General features: G+C 39.0%; 1 protein-coding gene across 2 annotated transcripts in view; it reads left to right on the forward strand.

The window, feature by feature from the left end:
- EXOC4 (exocyst complex component 4) overlaps positions 1-27249 on the forward strand; it is an 806466-nt gene that overhangs the window by 74909 nt on the left and 704308 nt on the right. For both annotated transcript variants that reach the window (XM_070787321.1, XM_070787322.1), the window contains exon 6: positions 11472-11715. In XM_070787321.1, the coding sequence (XP_070643422.1) occupies positions 11472-11715 (244 nt within the window). The remainder of the gene's footprint in view (positions 1-11471; positions 11716-27249) is intronic.

Here is a 27249-nt window from a genome sequence, read left to right on the forward strand (position 1 = left end):
ATGGGAATACCAGACCACCTGACCTGCCTCCTGAAAAATCTGAATACAAGTCAAGAAGCAACAGTTAGAACTGAACATGGAACAACAGACTGGTTCCAAATAGGGGAAGGAGTACCTCAATGCTGTATATTGTCACCCTGCTCATTTAACTTATATGCAGAGTACATCGTGAGAAACGCTGGACTGGATTGAGTACAAGCTGGAATCAAGCCTGCTGGGAGAAATCTCAATAACCTCAGATACGCAGATGACACCACCCTTATGGCAGAAAGTGAAAAGGAACTAAAGAGCCTCTTGATAAAAGTGAAAGAGCAGAGTGAAAATGTTGGCTTAAAGCTCAACATTCGGGAAACTAAGATCATGGCATCTGATTCCATCACTACATGGCAAATAGATGGGGAGGCAATGGAAACAGTGTCAGACTTCATTTTTTTGGGCACCAAAATCACTGCAGATGGTGACTGCAGCCATGAAATTAAAAGACACTTGCTCCTTGGAAGAAAAGTTATGACCAACCTAGACAGCATATTAAAAGCAGAGACATTACTTTGCTAACAAAGGTCCATCTAGTCAAGGCTATGGTTTTGCCAGTAGTCACGTATGGATGTGAGAGTTGGACTATAAAGAAAGCTGAGCTCTGAAGAATTGATGCTTTTGAACTGTGGTGTTGGAGAAGACTCTTGAGAGTCCCTTGGCCTGCAAGGAGATCCAATCAGTCCACCCCAAAGGAATTCAGTCCTGAATATTCATTGGAAGGATTGATGCTGAATTGAAACTCCAATACTTTGGCTATCTGATGGGAAGAACTGGCTCATTTGAAACAACCTTGATGCTGGGAAAGATTCAAGGTTGGGGGAGAAGGGGACGACAGAGGATGAGGTGGTTGGATGGCATCACTGACTTGAGGGACATGAGTTTGAGTGAACTCCGGGAGTTGATGATGGACAGGGAGGCCTGGCGTACTGCGGTCCATGGGGTCATAGAGTTGGACACAACTGAACGACTGAACTGAACTGTTCATTCTATATTTTTAGCCTTTCTAAATAAATTGGCTTTAGTATGTGTATAGCATATATAGTTTGGCCTTGCTTTGTAAGCTGAATTAAAACCTTTTTTTTAATAGATGAGTTGAATCCATCGATATATATTGATATGACTGATGTCTTCAGTCACAACTGTATCATAGTATTTTGTAAATATGTGTATTCTGTATGCTATGTTTCTTTCTAAGATATGTGTTCTTTTATTTTACTTATATAGAAATTTTTTGTCTAGGAAGTTCCCCCCGCCATTGATTGTCTTTTAATGTATACTTTTAAGAAAATGCTCTTAGCTGCGTTTTTTTTGCTTTGGTTAAACCTTTACTCTTGGATTTCTCCATTTTTATTGGTATACTTTAGTTTCCATCCTTTGCCTCCATAATAAACGATAAACTTACTCTACTTTCCTCTTTTTCTTCTGCCATTTTTTTAGTTGTATATGTTTACTTTTTTACAGCATGCTACTTTCATGTAGTTGTTTTCCACAACTTTTGTTTTTAAACCTACATTTAAATATTCTGAATGTTCATGAATTAGACATTTTGTTCAAGTGTCCTAGTCATTTCTTGGTTGAATGAAGTTCATTATCTAAAAAATTCCTTGAGGAGTCATGGATGCAGAGTTGCTTTGTTTGAAAACTTTTAATTTCTTTTTCCTAAAGCCTTGATACTTAAAGGGTGACTTGGGGATAAAGGTTCCTTAGGTTACACTTTATTATTATTATTTTTACAAAATACTATTTCATTTTTTTCTTTTTAGTGCTTTTTGAAATTTCAGATTCCTTAGGTTTTTTTTTTCCCCTTGTTAAAGTTCCTTGATTCTTAGGTCTTACAGATTTCTTTTTAATCTTAGGAACTGAAAAGATTTAGTAGGATGTGCCTTGGAGTCTTGATTTCTTTAGTATTAATTTTCCAAGATACCCAATGGGCTTCTGTTTCATTTTGTGCATTCAGTTTTTTTTTTTTCTTCTGTAAGTTTTCTTGGTTTACAGTTTTAAATGTTCTGTTTACTTTTCCTCTTTATCACTCTATTTTTCTTTGCCTGTTTTCCGTTTCTACTACTCTCTCTTTCATCTTTTCATTTCTACTACTACTTTTTTTTATTCTCCTTTTTTATCCTCCACTTTGGTTCCCGGCATTTGCTCAATATCCTTTATCAGATAAATGTTTTCAGTTTTTTCTGTCTTGCTTATTTTGTATTGTATTCTTGAGGTATGAGATAATATTGTCTTTTTTCTTCCCTCTCTTTCCTGGGTTTTGTAAGTTTTCCTTTCACACTTTGCTTTTGATTGTCCGTGTCTGTCATAATTTTTCGATTTTTGACTCAAAGTGGTTTTTCATATCCCAAAATTCTTGTTTGAGTGAGTATATTAATTCCACCTAGAGTGTTATCACTCAGATTTCTTGTGCTTCATGCTGTTTTATTGGATGAAATTTTCCTCTAAACGTATGTTGGATTTTTTTTGTAATACTCTCATAAGAATGTGTTCATTATTTTTTCTATTCATTTTTTTTTTAAATGATACTGGGGGTGTGTTTGTAGGATTCCTAGCTCATTGGCTCCCTCTTCTGTCATTACAGCAAACTGCAGATACTTTTATTTCAGTTCAGTTCACTCACTCAGTCGTGTCCGACTCTTCGCGACCCCATGGACTGCAGCAGCATGCCAGGCTTCCCTGTCCATCACCAACTCATGTCCATTGTGTCAGTGATGCCATCCAACCATCTCATCCTCTGTCATCCCCTTCTCCTCCCACCTTCAATCTTTCCCAGCATCAGGGTCTTTTCCAATGAGTCGGTTCTTTGCATCAGGTGGCCAAAGTACTAGAGTTTCAGCTTCAGCATCAGTGCTTCTGGTGAATATTCAGGACTGATTTCCTTTAAAGTTGACTGGTTGGATCTCCTTGCAGTCCAAGGGACTCTCAAGAGTCTTCTCTAACACCACCGTTCAAAAGTATCAATACTTCGGCGCTCAGCTTTCTTTATAGTCCAACTCTCATATCCATACATGACTACTGGAAAAACCATAGCTTTGACTAGACAGACCTTTGTTGGTAAAGTAATGTCTCTGCTTTTTAATATGCTGTCTAGGTTGGTCATAGCTTTTCTTCCAAGGAGTAAGTGTCTTTTAATTTCATGGCTGCAGTCACCATCTGCAGTGATTTGGAGCCCCCCAAACATAAAGTCTCTCACTGTTTTGATTGTTTCCCCATGTATTTGCCATGAGGTGATGGGACCAGATGCCATTATCTTCGTTTTCTGAATGTTGAGTTTTAAGCCAACTTTTCACTCTCGTCTTTAGTGGACTTTTTATTTTGGCGGTGGGGTAAGCTTGTTTGCTCTCTGAATCGTGTTTGCCTTTTGCTTTTTCTCCCTTCATCATCCCATAGCCAAAGGGCTTTTATCTCTTTTTGTCTCATTTCTCTCTCAGAGGCTATGTGTTTCAAACACTGCTCTTTCAAATTATGTCTGCTTTTAAGTCCCTATAGTTCAAGCTGTGATCTGCTTGTGTACCTTTTTAGTCTTGAAACTTAGGGTTGAGTTTGTCTTTCTAAACTTTTGATTCTAAATCTTTAGGTGCCCATTAATCCTAGGTCTCTTTGCCCTCGCTGCCAGAGAGGATATCACTGGGCAAGGGACTGTGAGGCATTCCACTCATGACAAAGGTCATGAGGAAGGAGGCTCGGCATTTAGGTTCATCATTAACTCTTTAAATTTCTTTATTATAGTTTTTCACAGTATACTTTTGCTTGTAACAAAGCCTTGTGGCAAAGAAGTGGTGGGAGAGGAGCATGATATAACACTTCCTGGCATTAGGTGATTTTTTTTTCTTCTTATTTTTATTTCTAGTTATTTTGAATTTGGGGCAATTTCTGTCTTTCGAGTTATCCTGAAAGCATGGTTTTTATGAATTTTGTTTATTGTTATTGTTCTGTTTTGCTTCTGGAGGAAATGTTGAGAAAAGGGGATCAAAGCCACCATCCTTGTCTACAGGAACCCTGAAGTGTTAGTAAAACTGGAGATTTTAAAAATACATTAAAAAAAAAATGTTTGGTGTTCGCCTTGATGTTCATATTATCTCATTTAATAGGCACAGTTCTCTTGATAATGTTATCTCCTCTTCACATTTGAAGAAATTGAGAGAACACGCAACTAGACATGATAATTTAATCTAAAGTGATGCCAAGCTTTTGTTCTTTCTACTATATCATTCTATCTCTGTGGGCAATTGAACTTACAAAATCATACATGAACAACAGACTGTTGCCTAATGAAGTTTAGTGAGTATTAATATAAACAATCAATTTATTCATCTGTTCCTTGTCTCTTATCCTGTATCCCTGTTATATTTCTAGTAGCCTCTTCTTCATTGATTGCTACTCTTTGCCCTACAAAGGGGCATCCTTTTTGCTCTAGGTAATATAATGTGCACTTACTTCTGCTTTATTGACTATGCCAAAGCCTTTGACTGTGTGGATCAACAAACTGGAAAATTCTTAAAGAGATGGGAATACCAGACCACCTGACCTGCCTCCTGAGAAATCTGTATGGAGGTCAGGAAGCAACAGTTAGAACTGGACATGAAACAATAGACTGGTTCCAAATAGGGGAAGGAGTACCTCAAGGCTGTATATTGTCACCCTGCTTATTTAACTTATATGCAGAGTACATCATGAGAAATGCTGGGCTGGAGGAAGCACAAGCTGGAATCAAGATTGCTGGGAGAAATATCAGTAACCTCAGATATGCAGATGACACCACCCTTATGGCAGAAAGTGAAGAACTAAAGAGCCTCTTGATGAAAGTGAAAGAGCAGAGTGAAAAAGTTGGCTTAAAGCTCATTCAGAAAACTAAGATCATGGCATCTGGTCCCATCACTTTGCGTCAAATTGATGGGGAAACAGTGAGAGACTTTATTTTTCTGGGGCTCCAAAATTACTGCAGAAAGTCCAAAAGTGACTGCAGCCATGAAATTAAAAGACACTTGATACTTGCAAGAAAAGTTATAACCAACTTAGACAGCATATTAAAAGCAGAGACATTACTTTGCCCACAAAGATCCATAGTCAAAGCTATGGTTTTTTTTAGTAGTTATGTATGGATGTGAGAATTGGACTATAAAGAAAGCTGAGCACTGAAGAACTGATGCTTTTGAACTGTGGTGTTGGAGAAGACTCCTGAGAGTCCCTTGGACTGCAAGGAGATCCAATCAGTCCATCTTAAAGGAAATCAGTCCTGAATATTCATTGTAAGGACTGATGCTGAAGCTGAAACTCTAATACTTTGGCCACCTGATGGGAAGAACTGGCTCATTTGAAACGACCCTGATGCTAGGAAAGATTCCAGGTAGGGGGAGAAGGGGACGACAGAGGATGAGATGGTTGGATGGCATCCACCGACTTGATGGACATGAGTTTGAATAAACTCCGGCAGTTGGTGATGGACAGGGAGGCCTGGCGTGCTGCAGTCCATGGGGTTGCAAAGAGTCAGACATGACGGAGTGACTGAACTAAACTGAGTGCATTATATCATCAATGAAATTGATTCAACAGATGTTAGTTTTGTTTTTTATCCAAATAGAGTACTCCATTCTATGTTCTCTCCAAACATACCATCATTTTCCCCTCAGCCCACTTTCACTATGGAAGGATCAATGTATATTCATTGTGTTTTCAGAACTGAATGCAGTGTGGGGTTCCATCTTCACCTCTGAATTGAAACTATCCGTATGCTGAGGCTGTAAAATCTCCTGGCTCCTTGGAAATGATTGCCCCTAGTAGCAGCAGCTGTCAACAGCTTTTGGCAGCCTCCTTTCAGGAGTGGGGTGTTATATTGTCTGTAGTTTTCTTTAAAGTAATTTAATCTGCACCTTAGGGGTGCTTAGTTAACAGTTTTGAAGTACCTTAATCAGGAATGCACACTCTGGGGGTAGTTAGTTAACATTTGAAAGACCCTAATCAAGACTCTATACTCCAGAGGCAACCAGTGCGTCAGATAGTGCTCTCTCAATATGCAGCAGTGGGTGCATTAATTAGAATAGAAGATGTTAGAGGTAATTTTTCATTGGTGAACCCAATGGTATTTAAGATAAGTCGTTGACCAAGTCGCTCCACTGGGGCATAAATGGAGGATGAGGATTTGATGAGGCCAGTAGCCTACCAGTGTGGGTCTGGAGCTTGGTTTGGTCCTGTGCTTGCAGCCTTTAAAGGATTTCTGTCATCTCATCTGTCCAGTGGAGCGTGCTAAGTCTCTAGCTCTACATGGGCCAAATCCTGCCTTCCTTTGCCTGCTTGTCCACCCAAAGCTCCCTGGACACACACTCTGGCTCGACTTTTTTGCATTTCTTGTCCACAGAGATGATGTTGTCAATTTTGAGCTAACTATTTATTTTTAATTCCTTAGCTTATATTTTATGTATAATTGAGTTTTGAGCAGATTTTGTATCTTAGGTATGAGTTTACAGTGCCAGGTTGATCAGAAGCATAAGAATTATCTTTAAGCGGTAACTTTCTTATTTTCCCTTTAAGAATATTGTCAGTGTTTTGAGGCCAGGCTCAGAACAGTGAGGGCAGAGTGACATTGTACAGTTCTGTTGATACTTTGTGGTCTAATTAGACTTGGTAATTTTTTTTAAGTTTTTTTTTTTTTTAATGCTGAATTCTGATTAATAGTGACAGTTCTCTTAAACAGGGATAATGTTTTTGAATACAGCATGTAAATTCTATAGGTTGAAATCATATTTATGAACTTTACGTAATTTATGGACCCTGCATAGTGTAAGGAGTGACATCTATAGGAACTTCTATAGGAAACAGTACCATTATCTCTTATGCCTTAACTGACATGTATAACGATAAATGATAAATAAAATCGTATATTCAATAAAAGGTTAATGTGTATTACCAAAGCTCTTAGCTCCTGCAGTTTAATAACATGTGTATAGGCCTGGCCTGTGTTACCTGTCTTCTTACCAAACAAACTGAGAAAAATAAAGTGGCCAGGGACTGGTCTAGGTTGCTTTCTGTATTTACTGATGAACAGAAAAGTAGTTTTCTCTTATAAGATATTTAGCTGCATAAATAGACTGTTCACCTTGCTTGTCTGTTACTAAATAGGCTCTTATAATTAGCTGTAGGCCTTGGAACCAGAGATACCTAGAGTTAACTACGGTTTAATGGAATCAGGGAATGATAGAGCTTGAAAAGACCTTAGATAGCATCTAATTAATTCTTTTGTGACTACCATAGTGTCCTAGTTAAACCCGCCTTCCACGATCCCACATATCCACTGAGGTGTAGATATATATGCTTATCTGCCTGTCCTGTCTTGTCTGTTTACCTGTTTAGTAATATGTGGGTGTCTAAAAGAAACAATTGGGACCAGTAACATTTTAGTAGAAATAATTGGTTAAAGAACATCAAAGTCTTTTAACATTTAACACAGTCCTATAGGTTAAAGTCTTCTAAACCAAGTTCAAGAAATTCTCACTTGATAAGGTCCTCAGCAAAAAGAAAAAAAAAAGTATAAAAATATCAAAGATAAGAGAATTGGGAAAGGTATAAAGTATTTCTAATTTTAAAGTGTTCTAAAACACTGAATACATATTATAACAGTAGAGGTACATACAAGAGAGTGATTTAGGGTTTATCAGTATTGAAATATGTATATTTTGTTCTAATGATGGTGTGAAGACTTGCTGAGTTTCAGCTAAATTATTTTTGTACAAGGCTTTTTCCTTTAAAGCACCAATAATTCTATCTGACCTCACTGGGTTTTTGTGATTATTAGATGAGTCTTCATGGCTTATTATATTATTCTTTAGAATCTCCTTTTAATTTTCAGCTGATGCAAGTGAAATAGATATAAATTAATTAATATTGACTCTGTTCAGTGTTTATGCTCTAGAAGATTTTGGGAGACAGATAAGTTTGTAAGCAAATGTGCCATTTGGGGCTGTGGCATTATATTATTCATACTTTATTTGTTATTTTTAATAGGCTATCTGTCATATTAGTGTGCATATAAGTACCTGTATGGCATGTAGTCTAGGGGCTTGTTGGTTTCAACTGCGTGTACCTCATCATCCAGCATTTGTCATCACCCAGCATGTGTGCAAGTTGCGACGATTAGCTGGTCCTCTGATGTGTCTTGTCTGTGACTCATGTGCTCTTTCGTGAAGATCCTTCTGTCCCAGCTGAATTTCTATTACTTTTTTTCCTTCCTAAAGCTCTGCTTAGAGCTTTTGCTTCATTTTCCCTCTCTGCCCTGCTGCATTTAGATGGCTCCCTGGCCACTAAGTCCTTTTCTACTGTTGAAGCTGCTTTTGCAGGATGGAGTAATTCTGCGGCCTGAGGTGTCCAGTTCTTTATGTATAAAACAAAGCCAGTAACTAAAATGTCTGTTCTTGGAATGTCATGACTGGAAATATTGATGACTTTTTTTTCGCTTGGCTTCAGAACTGTCATGTCAGTTTAGAGGCTGAAAGCTTCTTGGTTCTACTCCCAGTTTGCTAGTATTAAAATATTTACAATTAATTACCGTATCATCAGATGCCCTCTATGCTGTGAAGGAAACCATATGGATTTGCTCATTCTGTCGTCTTCTCTCTTGTTGTGGGTTGGTCTAGTGAGTTGAAGTTAAGGCAACAGCATTATGGATAATCTGTAGAGGGCTTATTCACTTAGGAACAAATTTGTGTAAGTAATTATATCATGGATGTCATTAAGTGAAGTGAAGTCATTAAGTTTATACATTAGTGCGTGTTATGAGTTGGGAGCAAAAAAAACAAATTGGGGGGAATAGCACACATGTTGTCTGAAGTAGAGGTTTCAGAGACTTGATCCGGTGGTTAAAAGGACTTATTCCATATACTGGGATATGTTCATTCTTTCCTAAATAAATTTCAAAATACTCCAGGCGTGCCGAAGAACTTTGATTGGGTCTGTAGTATAGATGAGCTTGAATCTACTAAAGAAGAATGTACACAGTCTTTCAGGAGCCACATTTTTAAAAAATTCAAAAGTCTCTGTAAAGGTTTTGAAGTGTGGGCTTCAGCAGTTGTGGCGCTCGGGCTTAGTTTGCCTGCGGCATATGGGAGCTTCCTGGACCAGGGATCGAGCCCGTGTCCCCTGCAATGGCGGGTGGATTCTCAACTAGTGGGCCACCAGGGAAGTCTTGAAGGATCCCATTTTAAAAGCCTTTCAGGTGTTTAGAAGAGAGAAGGAGAGAGGGGAGGATGGGAGCAACTTCATTGGGGTCCATCCTTAGGCTTTTACTCACTCTGCTTTTGTCCATTGTAGTCCACCATTCGTAAAATAAGAAGATTATTTTTAGGCCAGAGCTTTTTGACCTGTAGTTGTTCTGGTTGTTGTGGAAACCCCTCAGATTATATGAGAAGCGTTAGTTGTGTGTGTGTTAGTTTGAAGGAAAGGCCTGTGGTTTTCAGTAGATGACAGGCGTCTCAGAGCCCAGCCCTGCCCTCTTTCCACTCCCACAGGGGTTAAAAGCCAGTGTTAGAAGTTATTTCTTTCATTCCCAAACCTTATGGTTTAGATGAAAGCTGTCGTCTAAAGATCTACTACTCAGAAAACTTCTGTGGATTAGCAAGACCTATCTTTAGTAAATAATGATATTATGTTAGACATGTATTTACATGTATTTAAAGAAAAATAGAAAGTTTTTTTTTGTATTTAGGGAATATTCTTCTATTCTTCACAGTTGTTTCACTTGTACATACTGTTTTTCCTTTCTTTTTCTTCATCTCTTACTGTTACACTTTTAACTTACATGTCTTTTCTTTTCCACATGTATTTATGTCTTTTTATCAAGCTACTTATCACTCCTAATTAATCAGTATGAATTTAAGACTATGGTGTGGCTCTTTGGAATTCTGCAGCATCAAAATGGCATTTTATATACAGTGAATGTTGATAAATGTCATGAACCAACTGACTCATTGGAGAAGTGTAGAAAATTTTCTGTGGAGATTTGCTTACTTTTAATGTTTCTACCCTGTATTAACTGATGGGTTGGGTATAATTTGAGGAACATAATTTTTTTGTGTGATTCTTAGAGAGTTACTGTATAAGTATACTTTAATTAAATTGAAAAACGTTTATGATTCCTTTTAAGGGAGTGGTCCCTTGTTTTAGGCCCATACTGGGTTTGGATGTGGTTATGCAGTCTGTGAAGGCAGAGGAACCAGAGATCAAATTGCCAACATCTGCTGGATCATGGAAAAAGCAAGAGAGTTCCAGAAAAACATCTATTTCTGCTTTATTGACTATGCCAAAGCCTTTGACTGTGTGGATCACAATAAACTGGAAAATTCTGAAAGAGATGGGAATACCAGACCACCTGATTTGCCTCTTGAGAAATTTGTATGCAGGTCAGGAAACAACAGTTAGAACTGGACATGGAACAACAGACTGGTTCCAAATAGAAAAGGGAGTATGTCAAGGCTGTATATTGTCACCCTGCTTATTTAACTTATATGCAGAGTACATCATGAGAAACGCAGGACTGGAAGAAACACAAGCTAGAATCAAGATTGCTGGGAGAAATATCAATCACCTGAGATATGCAGATGACACCACCCTTATGGCAGAAAGTGAAGAGGAACTCAAAAGCCTCTTAATGAAGGTGAAAGTGGAGAGTGAAAAAGTTGGCTTAAAGCTCAACATTCAGAAAACGAAGATCATGGCATCCGGTCCCATCACTTCATGGGAAATAGATGGGGAAACAGTGGAAACAGTGTCAGACTTTATTTTTCTGGGCTCCAAAATCATTGCAGATGGTGACTGTAGCCATGAAATTAAAAGATGCTTACTCCTTGGAAGGAAAGTTATGACCAACCTAGAGAGCATATTCAAAAGCAGAGACATTACTTTGCCAACAAAGGTTCATCTAGTCAAGGCTATGGTTTTTCCAGTGGTCATGTATCGATGTGAGAGTTGGACTGTGAAGAAGGCTGAGCGCCGAAGAATTGATGCTTTTGAACTGTGGTGTTGGAGAAGACTCTTGAGAGTCCCTTGGACTGCACAGAGATCCAATCAGTCCATTCTGAAGGAGATCAGCCCTGGGATTTCTTTGGAAGGAATGATGCTAAAGCTGAAACTCCAGTACTTTGGCCACCTCATGCGAAGAGTTGACTCATTGGAAAAGACTCTGATGCTGGGAGGGATTGGGGGCAAGAAGAGAAGGGGACGACAGAGGATGAGATGGCTGGATGGCATCACTGACTCGATGGACATGAGTCTGAGTGTACTCCAGGAGTTGGTGCTGGACAGGGAGGCCTGACGTGCTGCGCTTCATGGGGTTGCAAAGAGTCGGACGTGACTGAGCGACTGATCTGATCTGATCTGATCTGATCTGATGCAGTCTGTGGCTCCTGATTGATTTTTCTTTTCTTTCTTTCTTTTTTTTTTAACAGTGAAGGAAATAAGCCTCCAGGACATCAAGGAAGATTTGGAGTTGGATCCAGAGGAGAACAGCACCCTTTTTATGGGCATCCTCATCAAGGGGCTGGCCAAACTGAAGAAGATCCCAGAGACAGTGAAGGCAATCACAGAACGCTTGGAGCAGGAACTTAAGCAAATCGTGAAGAGGTCTACAACTCAGGTGGCTGACAGTGACTATCAGAGGGGAGAGAACCTCACGGCTGAGAACCAGCCAAGGTAGGTTTTTGCTAACTGTACTCACTATACCTTTTGAAGGGTAGGGAGTGGTAAGTATTATATGTATCTTTGTTGTTTAGTCACTAAGTCATGTTCTACTCTTTACTGATGTTATTTCTTTTTTTTTTTTTTTAAACTTTATTTTGTATTGGAGAGTATACCTAATTAACAAATAATATTGTAATCATTTCAGGTAAACAACAAAGGGACTCAGCCATACTTGTATTAATACATGTATCCACTCTCCCACAAGCCCCCTTCCATCTAGGCTGCCACATAACATTGAGCAGAGTTCCCTGTGTGATACAGTGGGTCCTTGTTGGTTATCCATTTTAAATACAGCAGTGTGTGCATGTCTCCATCCCACATATCCTAACTGTCCCTTTCCCCATCCTTCCCCCTCTGACAACCGTAAGCTTGTTCTCAAAGTCTGTGAGTCTGTTTCTGTTTTATAAGTAAATTCGTTTGTATCATTTCTTTTTCGATTCCACATATAAGGGATGTCAAAAGATATTTCTCCATCTGACTGACTTCACTCAATATGACACTCTCTAGGTCTGTCCATGTTGCTGCAAATAGCATTATTTCATTCTTAAGGATGAGTAATACTCCGTTGTATATATATACCAAGTTGATGTTATTTCTTGAACTTTGGATGCTGTGGACCATACAAACTCAGATTGGTGAAAACAGCTTGAATGAGTGTAGCTCAGCTGGTTTTGGATGTAGTTGAGAAGTTGTCCATACTCAAAGCTAAGAAAATAGCAGTTATTGAATATTTCTTAAGCACTAAACTGTATTCAAGGCAATTTATGTATATTACCTTATTTAATTCTCATTACAACTTTCTGAGCTACTTACTTAGTATCCACATTTTACAGTTAAGGAAACTGGGGTTCAGAGATAAAGTAATTAGCTCAAGGTCACAGAACAAATGGCTAGTCTTGGAGTTGAGTGCAAGTCCTTGGTCTTTCCTCTGTCCCATGCTTTCTCCTTCAATGTGTGGTGATATTATACTTGCCAGTAGGCATCAGTCCCAGGAATTCCTTTATGGACTTAAAACAACTAATAAGGTTTGGATTTCATAATTCTTCTTTCATGAGGGAAAACCAAATCATCCTCTGATTCTGACTCTCTTGACTGTCATACACTGGGCTTAAAGCTTAATACTCTGATGTTATCTGATGATAGGAGAAGATATTTCAAATTGAGGCTTTTCTAGAAGATTCAAGATTCACTCTACATGGGTCTCTGTCCCTTCTTCCTGCTTCTCTATTCTATTCCTCAGCCTTCTATGTGCACCAGATATGGGCAAGGCAAGAATTTGCCATCAGAGGGGGAAAGGCCAATGGAAACCACGATTTTATCTGGGAACAGAGGGCAAAGTAGAACATTTCTTCTGTAGAGTAGAACATTGCTCAAATAATATGAGTTCCTGGGAGGTGCTGGACAGTGTGTTCTAGGCAGTATCATAATCAGGCCAGCCTGTTGTGAAGGAGTTCTACTCTTTATACTTAGGAATTTAAAAACTTATTTGGAAAGAAGATAAGCAAATTTAAAGAGAAATAATAGCTTACTTAGTATGGAGTCCCTCAGATGTACTTTACATTTTTGAAGAAATTGATGTCTTCTACTTACGTTTTTTATATTCTTTGGATTTTCTAAATAACACTGATTTTAATTACACATTCATTTCAGTTCAGTTGCTCAGTCATGTCCGATTCTTTGTGACCCCATGGACTGCAGCACGCTATGCTTTCTTGTCCTTCACCAACTCCCAGAGCTTGCTTAAACTCACGTTCATTGAGTCAGTGATGCCATCCAGCCACCTCATCCTCTGTCATCCCCTTCTCCTCCTGCCCTCAGTCTTTCCCAGCATCAGGGTCTTTTCAAATGAGTCAGTTCTTCGCATCAGGTGCCCATAATATTGGAGTTTCAGCTTCAGTGTCAGTCCTTCCAATAAATATTCAGGACTGAGTTCCTTTAGGATGGACTGGTTGGATCTCCTTGCAGTCCAAGGGACTCTTTGAGAATCTTCAACACCACGGTTCAAAAGCATCAATTCTTTGGTGCTCAGCTTTCTTTATAGTCCAATTCTCACATCCATACATGACTACTGGAAAGACCATAGCTTTGACTAGATGGATCTTTCTTGGCAAAGTAATGTCTCTGCTTTTTAATATGCTGTCTTGGTCATAACTTTTCTTTCAAGGAGCAAGTGTCTTTTAATTTCATGGCTGCAGTCACCATCTACAGTGATTTTGGAGCCCAAGAAAATGAAAGTCTGTCACCATATCCATTGTTTCTCCATCTATTTGCCATGAAGTGATGGGACCAGATGCCATGATTTTCGTTTTCTGAATGTTGAGTTTTAAGCTAACTTCTTCATTCTGCTCTTTCACTTTCATCAAGAGGCTCTTTAGTTCTTCACTTTCTGTGAAAAGTGTGGTGTCATCTGCATATCTGAGGTTATTGATATTTCTCCCAGCAATCTTGATTCCAGCTTGTGCTTCATCCAGCCCAGCATTTCTCATGAGGTACTCTGCATATAAGTTAAATAAGCAGGGTGATAATATACAGCCTTGACGTACTCCGTTCCCGATTTGGAATTTCAAAAATTAATTCTCTGGTAAGCTTCATTCTGTAGTGCAATTGGTAAAGAAAGCATTTTCTACCCCTCTTCTGCCATGGAGTATGTCAAAGCACATGTTTGGAAAAGCATGGATTTTGGAGTTGAGAAGACTTGACTTTGAATTTCTGTTCTGTAAATGCTGGGTCAGCCAAAAATTTCTTTCGTTTTTTCATAAGATGTTATGGGAAAATCCAAATGAACTTTTTGGCCAATCCAGTAATACCTGTCTTACAGGCTAGCTCTCGTTAGATGAGGTTATATGGTTAGAGTTTGTTAGAATAGTGCCAGTCAGCACCATTCCATGCGTACATTGTGTATGAATACATAAGTTTATTTGTTCTTGGTTCCTTTCTCAACTTTCATGTTCATTGATCTCTCATACTGTGGTCCAGAGAAGCTGGGAATAGTTCCAGATTGAACTGTGCTTGTCTTTTTTCTTTGCCTGGATCCTGGATTTTCCTGAAGGCCTTTTGCCTCTTTACTAATGAACACTCCAGAATTCTGATTTGCTATTTACCCAGTTGCTGCAAGTCCCTGGATGAAAACACTGAACTTTCATGGGGAAACAGCACAACTATAATATATACTGGAAACAAAAGGAAGAGGGCATGGATCAATAACTTTTCTGCAGTTCTCATTACAGTCCCCTTAAAAGCAATGCATCTTTCCTAGGATTTTGATCTCTTCTGCTTCCCTTCCCTCAACCCCTTCCAAAATTCACAAGTGGAAATTACAGCAATAGAAGTGGAAATTTAGCATACTGCCCCAGGAAATAATAAATGTTTCTCTGTGAAGAATGAGTCAGCAGGAGGGTTTTTTCCCTTTAAGTTTCATGTTTTGTCAGTATTTTAGAGGCTTTTGTAGGCAGGATATATTGGACACTGGCTTGTGAACAAGCTGTTTGTCTTGGTTTCATGCCTATAACATAATTTCCATTTTACAAAGTCTACAAACCTGAAATTTGGGGCCAAAACTCTTTATTGTACAGTAACACAGAGAAAGCAAATATTTTGATTCAACCATTCTTTTTGAAAGTCAAAGACTAAATTCTTGGGTTGGTGTTCCAAATAACTGATAATTTAGAGCAAGTCTGTAGTGGCTATGTGCCAACTAAGGCTATAAAACTCCAAGAATTAATTACCTGGGAAACTTCATTCCAAAGTGATGGCACTGTTGTTTCTAGAGGTCTAGAATTTTAGAAAGGATGTTGGCAGATGGTTCTTGAAGCTTGCATGGTACTTTGTGTTAAACTGTACTGGGAGGTGTCAGTGATACTATTTTAGACAGAAGCAAAGTCTCAACAGTTTGCATTATTACTATTCTCTTTTACCCGTCAAGGAATCTTATGCTAAAGGGACAAGAGTCTGTTTTCTGTAAAGGAAGATGGAGCAGAGACAAAAGAACCATGAATCCTTCTTCCACAAAATTCTTCTCTCCATTAGTTCCCACTCCCGCTGAGATAACTTGTTCCGGTCATTAGCATATAAATGCTACTCTGAGGCTAGGTGCCAGAATATAACTTTCCCTAGAAGTTTCATTGTTCAGCATCATCATCTTAAATATATTCTGGTTGTGATGCACTGCAGGCCTGTTTTCATTTGTCTTTATGTAAAGCGAATTAATGTTGTGTGCTATTTCTCTAGAAAAGTAGTGGGAACCAGACTAGTGAATTTTCTTTTGCTTTCACTTCCTGCAGAGCCATAATACTTTCACAGCTAATTTTCAAAAATCACCAGGTCCCTCACTTTTTATTTTATTTTATTCTTGACCCCCAATCTACCTATTGTCTATTTATGCTGCTAAGTCGCTTCAGTTGTGTCCGACTCTGTGTGACCCTATAGATGGCAGCCCACCAGGCTCCCCCATCCCTGGGATTCTCCAGGCAAGAATACTGGAGTCGGTTGCCATTTCCTTCTCCAATGCATGAAAGTGAAAAGTGAAAGTGAAGTCGCTCAGTCGTGTCAGACTGTTAGCGACCCCATGGACTGCAGCCCACCAGGCTCCTCCGTCCATGGGATTTTCCACGCAAGAGTACTGGAGTGGGGTGCCATTGCCTTCTCCGATTGTCTGTTTATAGGAGAAATATTTTGTCTTTTGATCCATTTTGTAGTGTCTTAAAACCTCTGTTTACTATGAAAGGAAAATATTCAACTACTGTTGTCACCAACTTGATAGACATTAGGAGAACATGCGCTTTAAAATCTCCCAGAACTACCTGCTACCCATAATTTCCTCAGAAAGCCAGGTGGTGTCTTCACTCTCAGATGGTTGGTGTGGCCTGCAGCCTGTGCAGCTCAGAATCAATTTCTTCAAGTCCCACTGCCTAGTTATTGGTTCTTTTCCAAAATCTAGCTCATGAACATTTCCTGTCATTTTTGTTTCAAAAAAGCTGGAGGAGGTTCTTTATTATTTAGCAAATAAGTCCCTGGTGGTGCAGTGGTAAAGAACCTGCCTGCCAATGCGGAAGACACAGGTTTTACCCCTGGGTCAGAAAGGTTCCCTGGAGAAAGTAATGACAGCCCACTCCAGTATACTTGCGTGGGAAATCCCATGGACAGAGGAGCCTGGTGGGCTACAGTCTGTGGGGTCACAAAGACTTGGACACAACTTAGCAGCTAAACAACAGCAAGAAAAGCATGAGGAATACAGGGAAGAAACAAAATCTTCTCACAGCTGTTGTAGCTTGTCAAGAATATGGAAGAGAGAAGAACTGGGAAAAGAGAAGGATTGGCCTGTGTGAAACAACCACTCAACTCATTTGAAAATGATCCTATTTAAAAATGAAAGCAGAATGGGGAGGTGCTGAAGGATCATTCCACCTTGGTAAAACTGCTGGTCTGGCAGGTGGATGCCATGACTGCCAGGGAGACCTTTTCCCCCTTTTGGAAGATCATTCTGCCCTGTACCTTCATCTCTGTTATGAATGAGGGAAGATTAAGTGTCCGATATAAAAAGAGAACACTGCATATTCTGTGCTCACTGTGGTATTGAGGAAAGATTCATGGAAAAATGGGAGCGAAATATGCTTTAATGCTAAAATATTTGTGTTTGGATAGTGAAGTTATGGGTCCCCCTCTCCCAGTTTTGCAGCTGTTAAGTTAATGTGAAAAATAAATTCATTATTTAAGAATTAATTTACAGTGTTACACAGGTTATTTAAATCAAAATAAAGCATTACAGTACTTCTGTGGGGGTCCAGTGGCTAAGACTCTGTGGTCCCAAAGCAGGAGGCCTGGGTTTGATCCCTGGCCAGGAACTAGATCCCACATGCCACAGCTAAGACCTAGCACAGCAAAATAAATAAATAAAAATAAAAAAGAAAGAAAGAGATCATTACAAATGGAAATTCTGATTGGAAGTATTAGTGTGGAAAAATACCTGTTTGCAGACCAACTGGATCATGTTCATTAAGTTGCTTTTTGTGATGTGTGTGTGTATGTGTGATTTTCTTGACTATTCCTGGAATGGAAGCTTCGAAAGCAGAATGCTTTTGCCTTGTTCACCACCATATCTCTAGAATGTAGGCATAGTGTCCACCAGACCCATAATAAATATTTTTTGAATGAAAGAATGAATTCTACTTATATTGAATATCTGTCATGGACCAGGAACTGTCTTAAAATATCAAACAAATATGAATGATCCCCATCCTTATGGAGTTTAAAAGTCTAAAGGGGAAGAAGAGCATTAGAGAATTCTTAGATAACTGTATTATTACAAATTGTGTTTAAGTACCATGGAGGAAGAGCAAATGTGCCCTAAGAGCATATAACCATGGGGATGCAATCTGGTCTGGGTAGGTGGGTGTTAGGGTGTATGGTATGAATGTTTTAAATAAGTAAGGCGGCTTTTACCTTTTTATGCCATCTCCATTCATTTGATAGCACCTGCTTCTAGTTACTACTAGTTATTCTAGCTGTGCAGTTACCTTGACATTGACGTATAAGATGTGAGAAGGAGAGCATCCAATTCTTGATGTACCGTTTTCAGTTTTTTCTGCTGGCTGATGAGAGTTTTATGGTTGATTAGATTTTGATCATTATTGCCAAGTGTACTTTTCGTGGCGATAATACCAAGTTTTCAGGTCATCAATAATGTTTGAGAGGTCCTGTATTCCCTAGTAAACAGATTGTACTATAAACATTTTTATCTTTGTCAATCTGATCAGCAAAAAATTGTATTTTCAAGATGGTTTCGATTTGTATTTTTTAGAGAAAATTTGAGATTAAACTTCCTATTTGTGTAATAAATTTTTTTTGTTATGATATTTGTGTTATATCTGGATATATTACTTCAAAATAATCTGGATTGAAGGTGGTTGTAGTGATAGCTAAAATAAGATTAGTGTTAAATGATAATTGTTGAATCAGGGTGATAGGTGCAGGATGGTTCATTATCCTTTCCTAAAAGTAGACTTATTTAAATGTTGAAATTTTCAGTAATACAGTGGTCAAATAGTGTTTTATTTCCTTTTCAGTGAACACCCATTTTTCCATTATGTTTGTCTTATTGATTTGAAGGAACTCTTTATATATCAAGAAAATTAGTTCTTTGAAATTTATATTGTAATTTCCCACCAGCTGCATTCTCTTTTGACTTTATGATGTCTGATCATGTATACATTGTTTTTATTTTTATGAGGTTATATTTATTAATATTTTATTTTTAAAGGGTCTGGATTTTGTGTCAGAACTTAGTTCTTCTTCACTCATAGATTATAAATAAAATTTTCCAAACTTTCTTCTAGTACAATCTTAGTATTTATGATTTTGAGAGATTTGGTACCTGAAGGAGTGGCCCATGCTACTTTTAAACGTCTTTAGCATGTATTACATTGTATTGTAATCAACTGTATACCCTTTTCATTTCTGCCCCCTAAGTATCTGTCATGTAATGGATTGTCCGTGTGAGATGATGCTGGCTAAATAATTGTAACATATACTTATCTGCTTTATAGTCATGTTTTTCTTCATAGTTGGTATTTGCCTCATTTCCTAAAACTTTTTTTCCCTCTTGATTTCTCAGTCTACACAGGATATAGATTTGTGGAGATACACTGAATTATTGTTCTAAAAGTTGGAAAAATGTACTTCCAAATATTTTAAAAATTCAGAGTCCAGAACTTGAAGGCATACTGTTTTAATAGGCCAGTCTTACAGAGTGGTTTTATCTCTGAGATATCTAAAGGCTCCAGTCCCAAGGTTAGTTTTATGGTACAAGTACAGTGCTCATGGAAAGAGAAACGAAATATTTCTCACGATTTCTTTATATCTGTGGCTAGAGTCAGGCATGTATTTTTCAAATAAGAGCATTTCCTTTCATCTCTTCTTTCTCTATTAGTTACTCTTCTAAATATCTGAAATATAGGATTTGGTGAAATTGGCCATCTTATTTTACAGGAAAATCGTTTAAGAGCAGCTTTGAAGCAAGGTCAAGCGTTTGTCCTGGTGGCTTCTTGTAGCCATTCCCAGGCGCTGTATGTAGCACTTGGACATGCTTGACATCAGGGCGGGCTTCGATGTAATTTGGATGAGTGGTTAATTCAAATGCAAGCAAGCGGGAAGCGAGTACATTTAACTTCATTGATTATGATTCCATTTGATTAAATCTCTACTTCTGATTACACTTATCAGTGAGAATATGCTCTAAATACACCCAAACTATTGAACACTGGAAGGTGTGACTAAGATGACCAGAGACATACAGAAAAATATCCCGCTATTCCTCAACTGGAATGTAATCACCTGCAGCCTAACTGAAATATTTTTAGGACAAATGAAAGGAACTGCTTCTTTACCTCTGGGACTTATTACACTGTTTGTTAACTGAAACATCCAGCTTATTACCATGAAAGGTAGTACTGGTCCCAAATCTGCATGCTTTCTTGTAAGACTTAAGTTCATTGATGAGATCTTCTTGACATATCAGGTGAATTAATAACATTACCCATGTTATGGGTATGTTTATAGCTCTTTGGTAAACGTGCAGTTGGACAGCTGTCTTTCTGATTTTATGTTGTCCTTTGGAGAAAGGGTGCTTGGCTGAATGGGCCAGAGGTCTTACTCAGTGTTGAACATTTCTCAAATCTTTGTTTTGCATTTGTCAGGGTAAAAGCAAAACATTTGCTTTTGATTTCTCTTGTTTTGCATACTATAGGAAGTTCAATTAGAGATTGGGCCAGTTTAAGGAAACAATGAATAAAATGTACATTTCAGATTATTGCTAATACTACTTAGGTGTCAGCTTTCATGCTGCATCAAGGCCACTTCTCTATTTGGCGGATGGTAGGAGCTGCCTTAGATCTTGTCATTCTCTTCATGCTTGTTGGTGTCATAATATAGACATACTCCACACTTAAACTGGCGCTGACTCTTTCTTGTAGCAAAAACACACAAAAACAGACTTGGGTCAAATGAAATTCTTCCCTTGGTGATGTTTAGGAGTGAGGTCACATATGATTAAAGTACCTTTGTGTGTATCTTAGGCTTTATTTCGTGTTTTCTGGGCTCCTCCAGCTCCTGGTCCATGTTCTCATTATGTTCTCTAATCAGACTGAGGTGTAAGTTTGTAAGACGAGGGTTCACTTTGTGTTTGAAGCCTGACTTAGGGCTGGGCACATACCAAATGCCCAGGAAGTTTAATGAATGAATAGGTAAGAAAAATGCAAAAAAGATACTTTTAAAATAAGAGTAAGCAATTTTTCTATTAAAAAAAATTCTCAGCAGTACACACAGTGGGGTCTAAGGATCAGCAATACCGCTGTCACTTGAGATTTAGAAATGCAAATTCTCCCCGTGGTGGAGAAGTGATTAAATTGGAATCCCTCAGTGCAGGGCCCACAGGAGCCTCTACTTTAGACGATTGTACGTATGCTAAAATTTGAGAACACTCTTTATAACATCAGAGACATCGTGGAGTTCTGCAGTTTTGTAACATTTATGCTTTGCAGAGCAGCCTGCCATCTGGCGCCTCACCTGAGTGAGGCTCACTGTTGGCCTCATCACAGGCAGGGGCATTATTATTAATCTCAGATTTGCCCAAGCAAATGTGAGAGCTGCAATGACTTGACAGTTCACAAAGCTGGTTGGTGGTGGTGGATTTCAGAGGAGAAGTTGCCTTTTATCTGCCATGGAAGTTTGCTTTCTGGCTTCCATAAGGATGGTGGTCCTAGCTTGTTTCCTGGGCCTGATTTTGTCCTTCCTCAGAAGAATGGTATTCATGGCCACACATCCCTTCTCTGACCCATGCTCCCTGCAATGATCAGTGGCAGCCCTCTCAGCAACAGCCGGACTCCTTAAGAAGTGTGATCAGCGGCCACAGAGTAAATGAGTTTTAATTGACTTGAGATGCAGACTGATAACTTAGGTACCTAGACAGTTCCCCTAGAAACCTTGTACATTGTTGTACTAAAGACTAATATACAACTAAGTGATAAGAATAGACACTTAAAATCATAACTTCTCTTGTATTTAAGTGGATTTGTGGATAATTTTTCCAGTGTTCTGTTACGACAGTATATTATTTTTCAAATGGATGAAGGGCTTTTCTTCTCCTAGCTTTGTTGAGATGTAATTGACAGATAGCATTGTGTGGGTTTAAGGTGTACAACATACTGATTTAACTCACTTAAATATTTCACAATGGTCACCACCATTGGCTAACATGTGCATCACCTCACATAATTACCATTTCTTTTTTGGTGGTGATAACATTTAAGATCGACTCCCTTAGCAACTTTCAAGTATATAATACAGTATTAACTATAACACTATGCTTTACCTTAGCTCCTCAGATCTTATTCATCTTATAACTCAAAGTTTATACTCCTTGACCACTATCTCCCCTTTAACCTCCTTGGTCTATTCCTTTGACTTTGGCTTTTATAGTTTCCACATATGAGTGAACACATACAGTGTTTGTCTTTCTCTGTCTGACTTATTTTACTTAGCCTAACACTGGGGTCGCACAGAGTCGGACACGACTGAAGCGACTTAGCAGCAGCAGCAGCAATACCCTCAAGGTCCACTTCATATTGTCACAAATGACGGGATGTTCTTTCTCATGGCTGAATAATATTCCACTGTATTTCATCTGTTCACTGATTGATGGGCACTTAGGCTGTTTCCGCATCTGGTCTGTTGTGAATAATGCTGCATGAACATGGGAGTGCAGATATTTCTTTGATAGTCTGTTTTCATTTCTTTGGGATATATATGCAGAAGTTGGATTGCTGGGTTATATGGCAGTTCTACTTTTAATTTTTTGAGGAACCTCCATATTATTTTTCACAGTGGTGCATCAGTTTACCTTTCCACCCAACAGTGCACAAGGGTTTCCCTTTAATCCACATTTTCCCCCACACTTGTCATCTCTTTTTAAAATTATATTTTTAGAGCGTAATGGCTTTACAGTGTTAATTTCTACTGTACTGTATCCATATGTCCCCCTCCCCTTGAACCTCGTTCGTCCCACCATCCTGTCTCTTGTCTTGTTGATGATAGCCCTTCTGTCAGGTGTGAGGTGATCTTGTAGGTTCGATTTGCATTTCCCTGGTGGTTAGTGAGGTAGAGCACCATTTTGTGTACCTTTTGGCCATTTGTATGTCTTCTTTGGAAATACGTCTTCTTCAGTTTCTCTGCCCATTAATCGGATTGTGTTTTGTGTTATTGAATTGTGTGTTCTTTATATATTGGATATTAACCCTTTATCAGATATATGGTTTGCAAATATTTTCTCCCACTCATAAGTTGCTTTTCATTCTGTTCATGGCTCCCTTTGTTGGGCAAAACCTTTTACTTTTATGTTCTACTTGTTTATTTTGCTTTTGGTGTGAAATCCAAAGAGTCATTGCTGAGACTAATGTTGAGGCTATTATCCCTGTGTTTTCATGTAAGTTACATGGTTTCAGTTCTAGGTTCAAGTCTGTGGTTCATTTTGAGTTGATTTTTGTGTGTGTTGGTGTTGAGAGAGTGGTTCAGTTTCATTCTCTTGCACGTGACTGTTAGTTTTCTCATCCCCTTTTGTTGAGGAGACTGTCCTGGCAAAGGCTTAAAGTATGATACTAACACTTTAATTCAGAGAAAGAGGGCCTGGGTTTATTTTCTAGTTTCAGTCACTAATTTGCCACACATTAGAAGTTCATTCGAGGTCATCTAAGAATTCAGAGACTGATCATGAGAGGCTGACTTGACAAGTAGGGAAATGACACAGAAAGGAAATTACTAGAGCCAGGACCCAGGTCTTTTCATTTTCAGTGTGTTCCATTCTATATTGCTAATAGTTTTTTCCCTATTCTTTTCATAGCACAGATGGGAATTAGTCAGCACTCCTTAAATAGTAACTTCTTCTTATGTGAAGATTGTTGTCAAGTGGTGAAACTAATTTTCATCCCTTAGAAGTAGATATTAGATAACCTTGAAGATTAAATGGCATCTATGTCCTGTTTGAAATGAAAAATACTAGTTCAGCCAAGCTTATTATGAAAATGTGTATGTGATATCTCACAGGAATGTAAATCTAAGACCGCTTTGATATGACATAATTGATGATCAGTTTCTTTTAATTTTTCATAGAAAACCTAAGCTCAGAGGTTAGTATTTTCTTGTCTTTTAGAACATGGAGGTAGGGAAATAAGTATTCTGTGGTTTTTGCCTTTGTCTGTCCATGGGAAATGCAGAACCTGATATTAAGGTCTCAGCAGATAAGTAGCAGAACAAAACTGATTTTCTACCTTGTGTGTGTGTCTTTGCTTCGTGACCAAGTAAGGCAGCTTCTTGGCTCCTAAAATGGGTTTTCCAGCCAAATGACTAATTCAGGGTTCCTTGGATGTTAAATTTAGATTCAGATAGTCAAATCTCACCTTAAATATTGAACATTTTTCACAGTTTGAGGATATAGCTTTATACCATAGACATTTCTTGCCATGTGCAACTGTGACTATTTTTTGACATTTTCTTCTTAATCCTCTGCCTGTTTTCATAGTGGCATTCCAACATGAGATGCATAGGGACAGCTCTGGGTAGGAAGTTAGTAGGATACCTAAGAGAACAGGTTAACATTTTGCTTGCCTCTGTAAGCAGGGTATTTTCAAAACCTGCCAGGTAATTGGAAGGATGTTTAAAGAACGAATACTTGCTTCACCTGACTCTTCCCTGTTTTTTTTTTTTTTTTTAAACACAAGATATATTTTATTACATAATTTTTCAAGTTAGCTGTGGATGCATATATCTTTCATCTTGTAACTACATTTCTTTTGGTTCTCGCGTTCAGGTTGATAAGGCTGTCTTTTGAGAAGAGAATTTCATGTGAAATGTTTTTTGTTGTGGGGTGCTGAAGCCAGGAGATTATAATATCTAATACGTATTTCCTCATCACTTGTTATCTGCAATCGGGTCTCCATCTCTCTCATCTGCTAGAGCTCATTTTTTCATTCATTGATTCAACAAATATTTATTGCCTGTCATACGCTTACTCTTATGACAAATACTGGAATACAGTGATAAATCAGGCAGTTCTTAACCTCATTGAGTTTACAGTTTAGAGAAGAGGAGGTGAAGACTAAGGGAAAGACAGCTCCTCTAAGGGCTGTTTCAGCAATCCAGGGAAGAGAAAATAAAGCCTGTATGAGCAGAGCAACAGTGGCAATAGGCTGAAGCCCATTCTAGAGACAGTAAAGAGGTAGAAATAAAAGAAGTTGGTTATTATTTGGCTTTGAGGAAGAGAGGGAGGGAAGGATGATTTGCTGGGATCAAGTGACTCCCATTCACTGACTTAGGTAAGTGGAAAAGCAGGTTTGGGGAGGAGAATGATGAGTTTTATTTAAGAGATGTTGGGTTTGAGGTCGACAGCTCAGGAGAGCCATCTGGACAGAAGATACGTTTGGGAGATTAGGGAGTGGATGTTTGAGGACACAGTGGTGAATGAGCTCACCTAGAGTGAGTGTGAGGATTGAGCAGCATTGACAGCACTTAAGGAGCAGGCTGGGAAAGAGGTTCCTGATAAGGCATCACTAGAGAGGCAGAAGCAGAGTGGAAGAGTTGGAGGAATGGAGTCTATGATTTGCTGGGAGCAGGTGATAGCCTTGCTGGAACATTTGCTGGAAGTCAGGAGAGCATGGTCAATAGAAGCAAGTGCTGCACTGTCTTGAATAAGGACTGAAGAGGGTCTTTCCTTTTCTTTCCTTTCTCTCTCCCTTTTTCTCTATTAGTATAGTTGACTTACAGTGTTGTGTTAGTCTCAGGTGTGCAGCAAAGTACTTCAATTATACATATACATCTGTTCTTCAGATTCTTTTCCCTCACAGGTTATTACAAAGCATAGTATGCTGTTTACCCTGTGCTATAAAGTAGGTAATTGTTGGTTATCTGTTTTATGTGGAGTAATGTACGTATCTTACATTGAGCAAAATGCTGATTTGAGACTTCTGTGAGAATTAATAGCATGCCAGAGGTAAAAACTGGTTGGCAGTGAGAAGGTAGAGGAATTATGGGCAGTTTCATTGACTCTTGGCAGCCTTGGTTTCCCTAACATTGTACGGTACTCATAACTCTTCTGCCTCTTTTCTTGAATTTGTTCTTTTTTTTTTTTTTCTAACACCGTTTAAAAGAAACGCTGTCCCAGACTGAACACTTTGTTCTCTGTTTCTGAGCTTTAGTTTTTTGTTTATAACACGGGGACTACAAATGGAGCCTTCCTCATAGAGTTGGTGTGAGGATTGCGCGTGTGCTCTGTGCAGTGCCTGCCTGTTGTCATCGGAGTGGCTGTGTTGGTGTAGTGGTCCCTGTCGTGATCCTTACTGTTGCCATCATTGTCATCGTCTCACTCCTGCCTCACTGGAGATCTTGTCCATCGCGAGAGCGTTAGCTGCGGGCACCATGTAGAAGGAGTCAGCAGGGGGCTTCCCTGGTGGTTCAGATGGTGAAGAATCCCACATGCACACAGGGGCTGTGTTCTTACTCTCTGGCCCAGAAGGGCCATACACGTCACTGTTTTGTCAGTTCTCTCAGTCCATTGTGATCATCTGCTTTTGTTTGGAGGGATTATACAAAAAGGAATGAAGGAATTGGTTCTTATAATGTGAATTTGGGCTTCCCAGGTGTCGCTCGTGGTAAAGAATCTGCTTGCCAACACAGGAGGTGCAAGAGACTCAGGATTGATCTCTGGGTCGGGAAGATCCCCTGGAGAAGGAAACGGCAACCCACTCCAGTATTCTTGCCTGAAAAATCCCATGGACAGAGGAGCCTGGAGCCTGGCTCCATTCCTCCAACTCTTCCACTCTGCTTCTGCCTCTCTGGGGGTGCCTTATCAGGAACCTCTTCCCCAGCCTGCTCCATGGTGTTGCAGAAGAGTCAGACATGACTGAGAGATTGAGCAATGTGGATTAGGACTCTCTTAGTTATCAGTGACAGAACCTGCCTCCGACTAACGTAATTAAAGAAGGGTTCTGTTGGGATGGTACTAGTGTATCTTAGGCAATACAAGCAGGTCTTCACTAAGCTGGGGGAAGAACAGAGATGCCGCTGGCCCATGGGGACATCTGAAGTATCGATTGTCTCTCCCTGTTTTCCTACTCTGGGTGGTAACTGTTAAAGGTACAGAAAGAAGTTTACTGTTGCTCTGAGTTTGCTTTTCAGTATACTTCCACTTTGAGTTTTCTGTTTAATTCTCATAGTTTATAATGAGGAAATTCACCTGAGGAAATTTGTGTTTGAGGAGCCTGAGATTTTGGAACAGTCTGATGGTATGTTGATCATCCCATGGCTGTTCAGCAGAGAGCTGGTACCAAGTCTAGCTTTCTAATGCCAGTCCTGCATATAGGCATTTATACCACATTGCCATCTCAGGACTGAAGTTTTCTTTCACCAACTGTGATGTTATATTGAATATTATTGCATACTATTTTG

Source organism: Bos indicus, chromosome 4 (genome assembly GCF_029378745.1).
Source record: "Bos indicus isolate NIAB-ARS_2022 breed Sahiwal x Tharparkar chromosome 4, NIAB-ARS_B.indTharparkar_mat_pri_1.0, whole genome shotgun sequence".
Lineage (NCBI taxonomy): Eukaryota > Metazoa > Chordata > Mammalia > Artiodactyla > Bovidae > Bos > Bos indicus.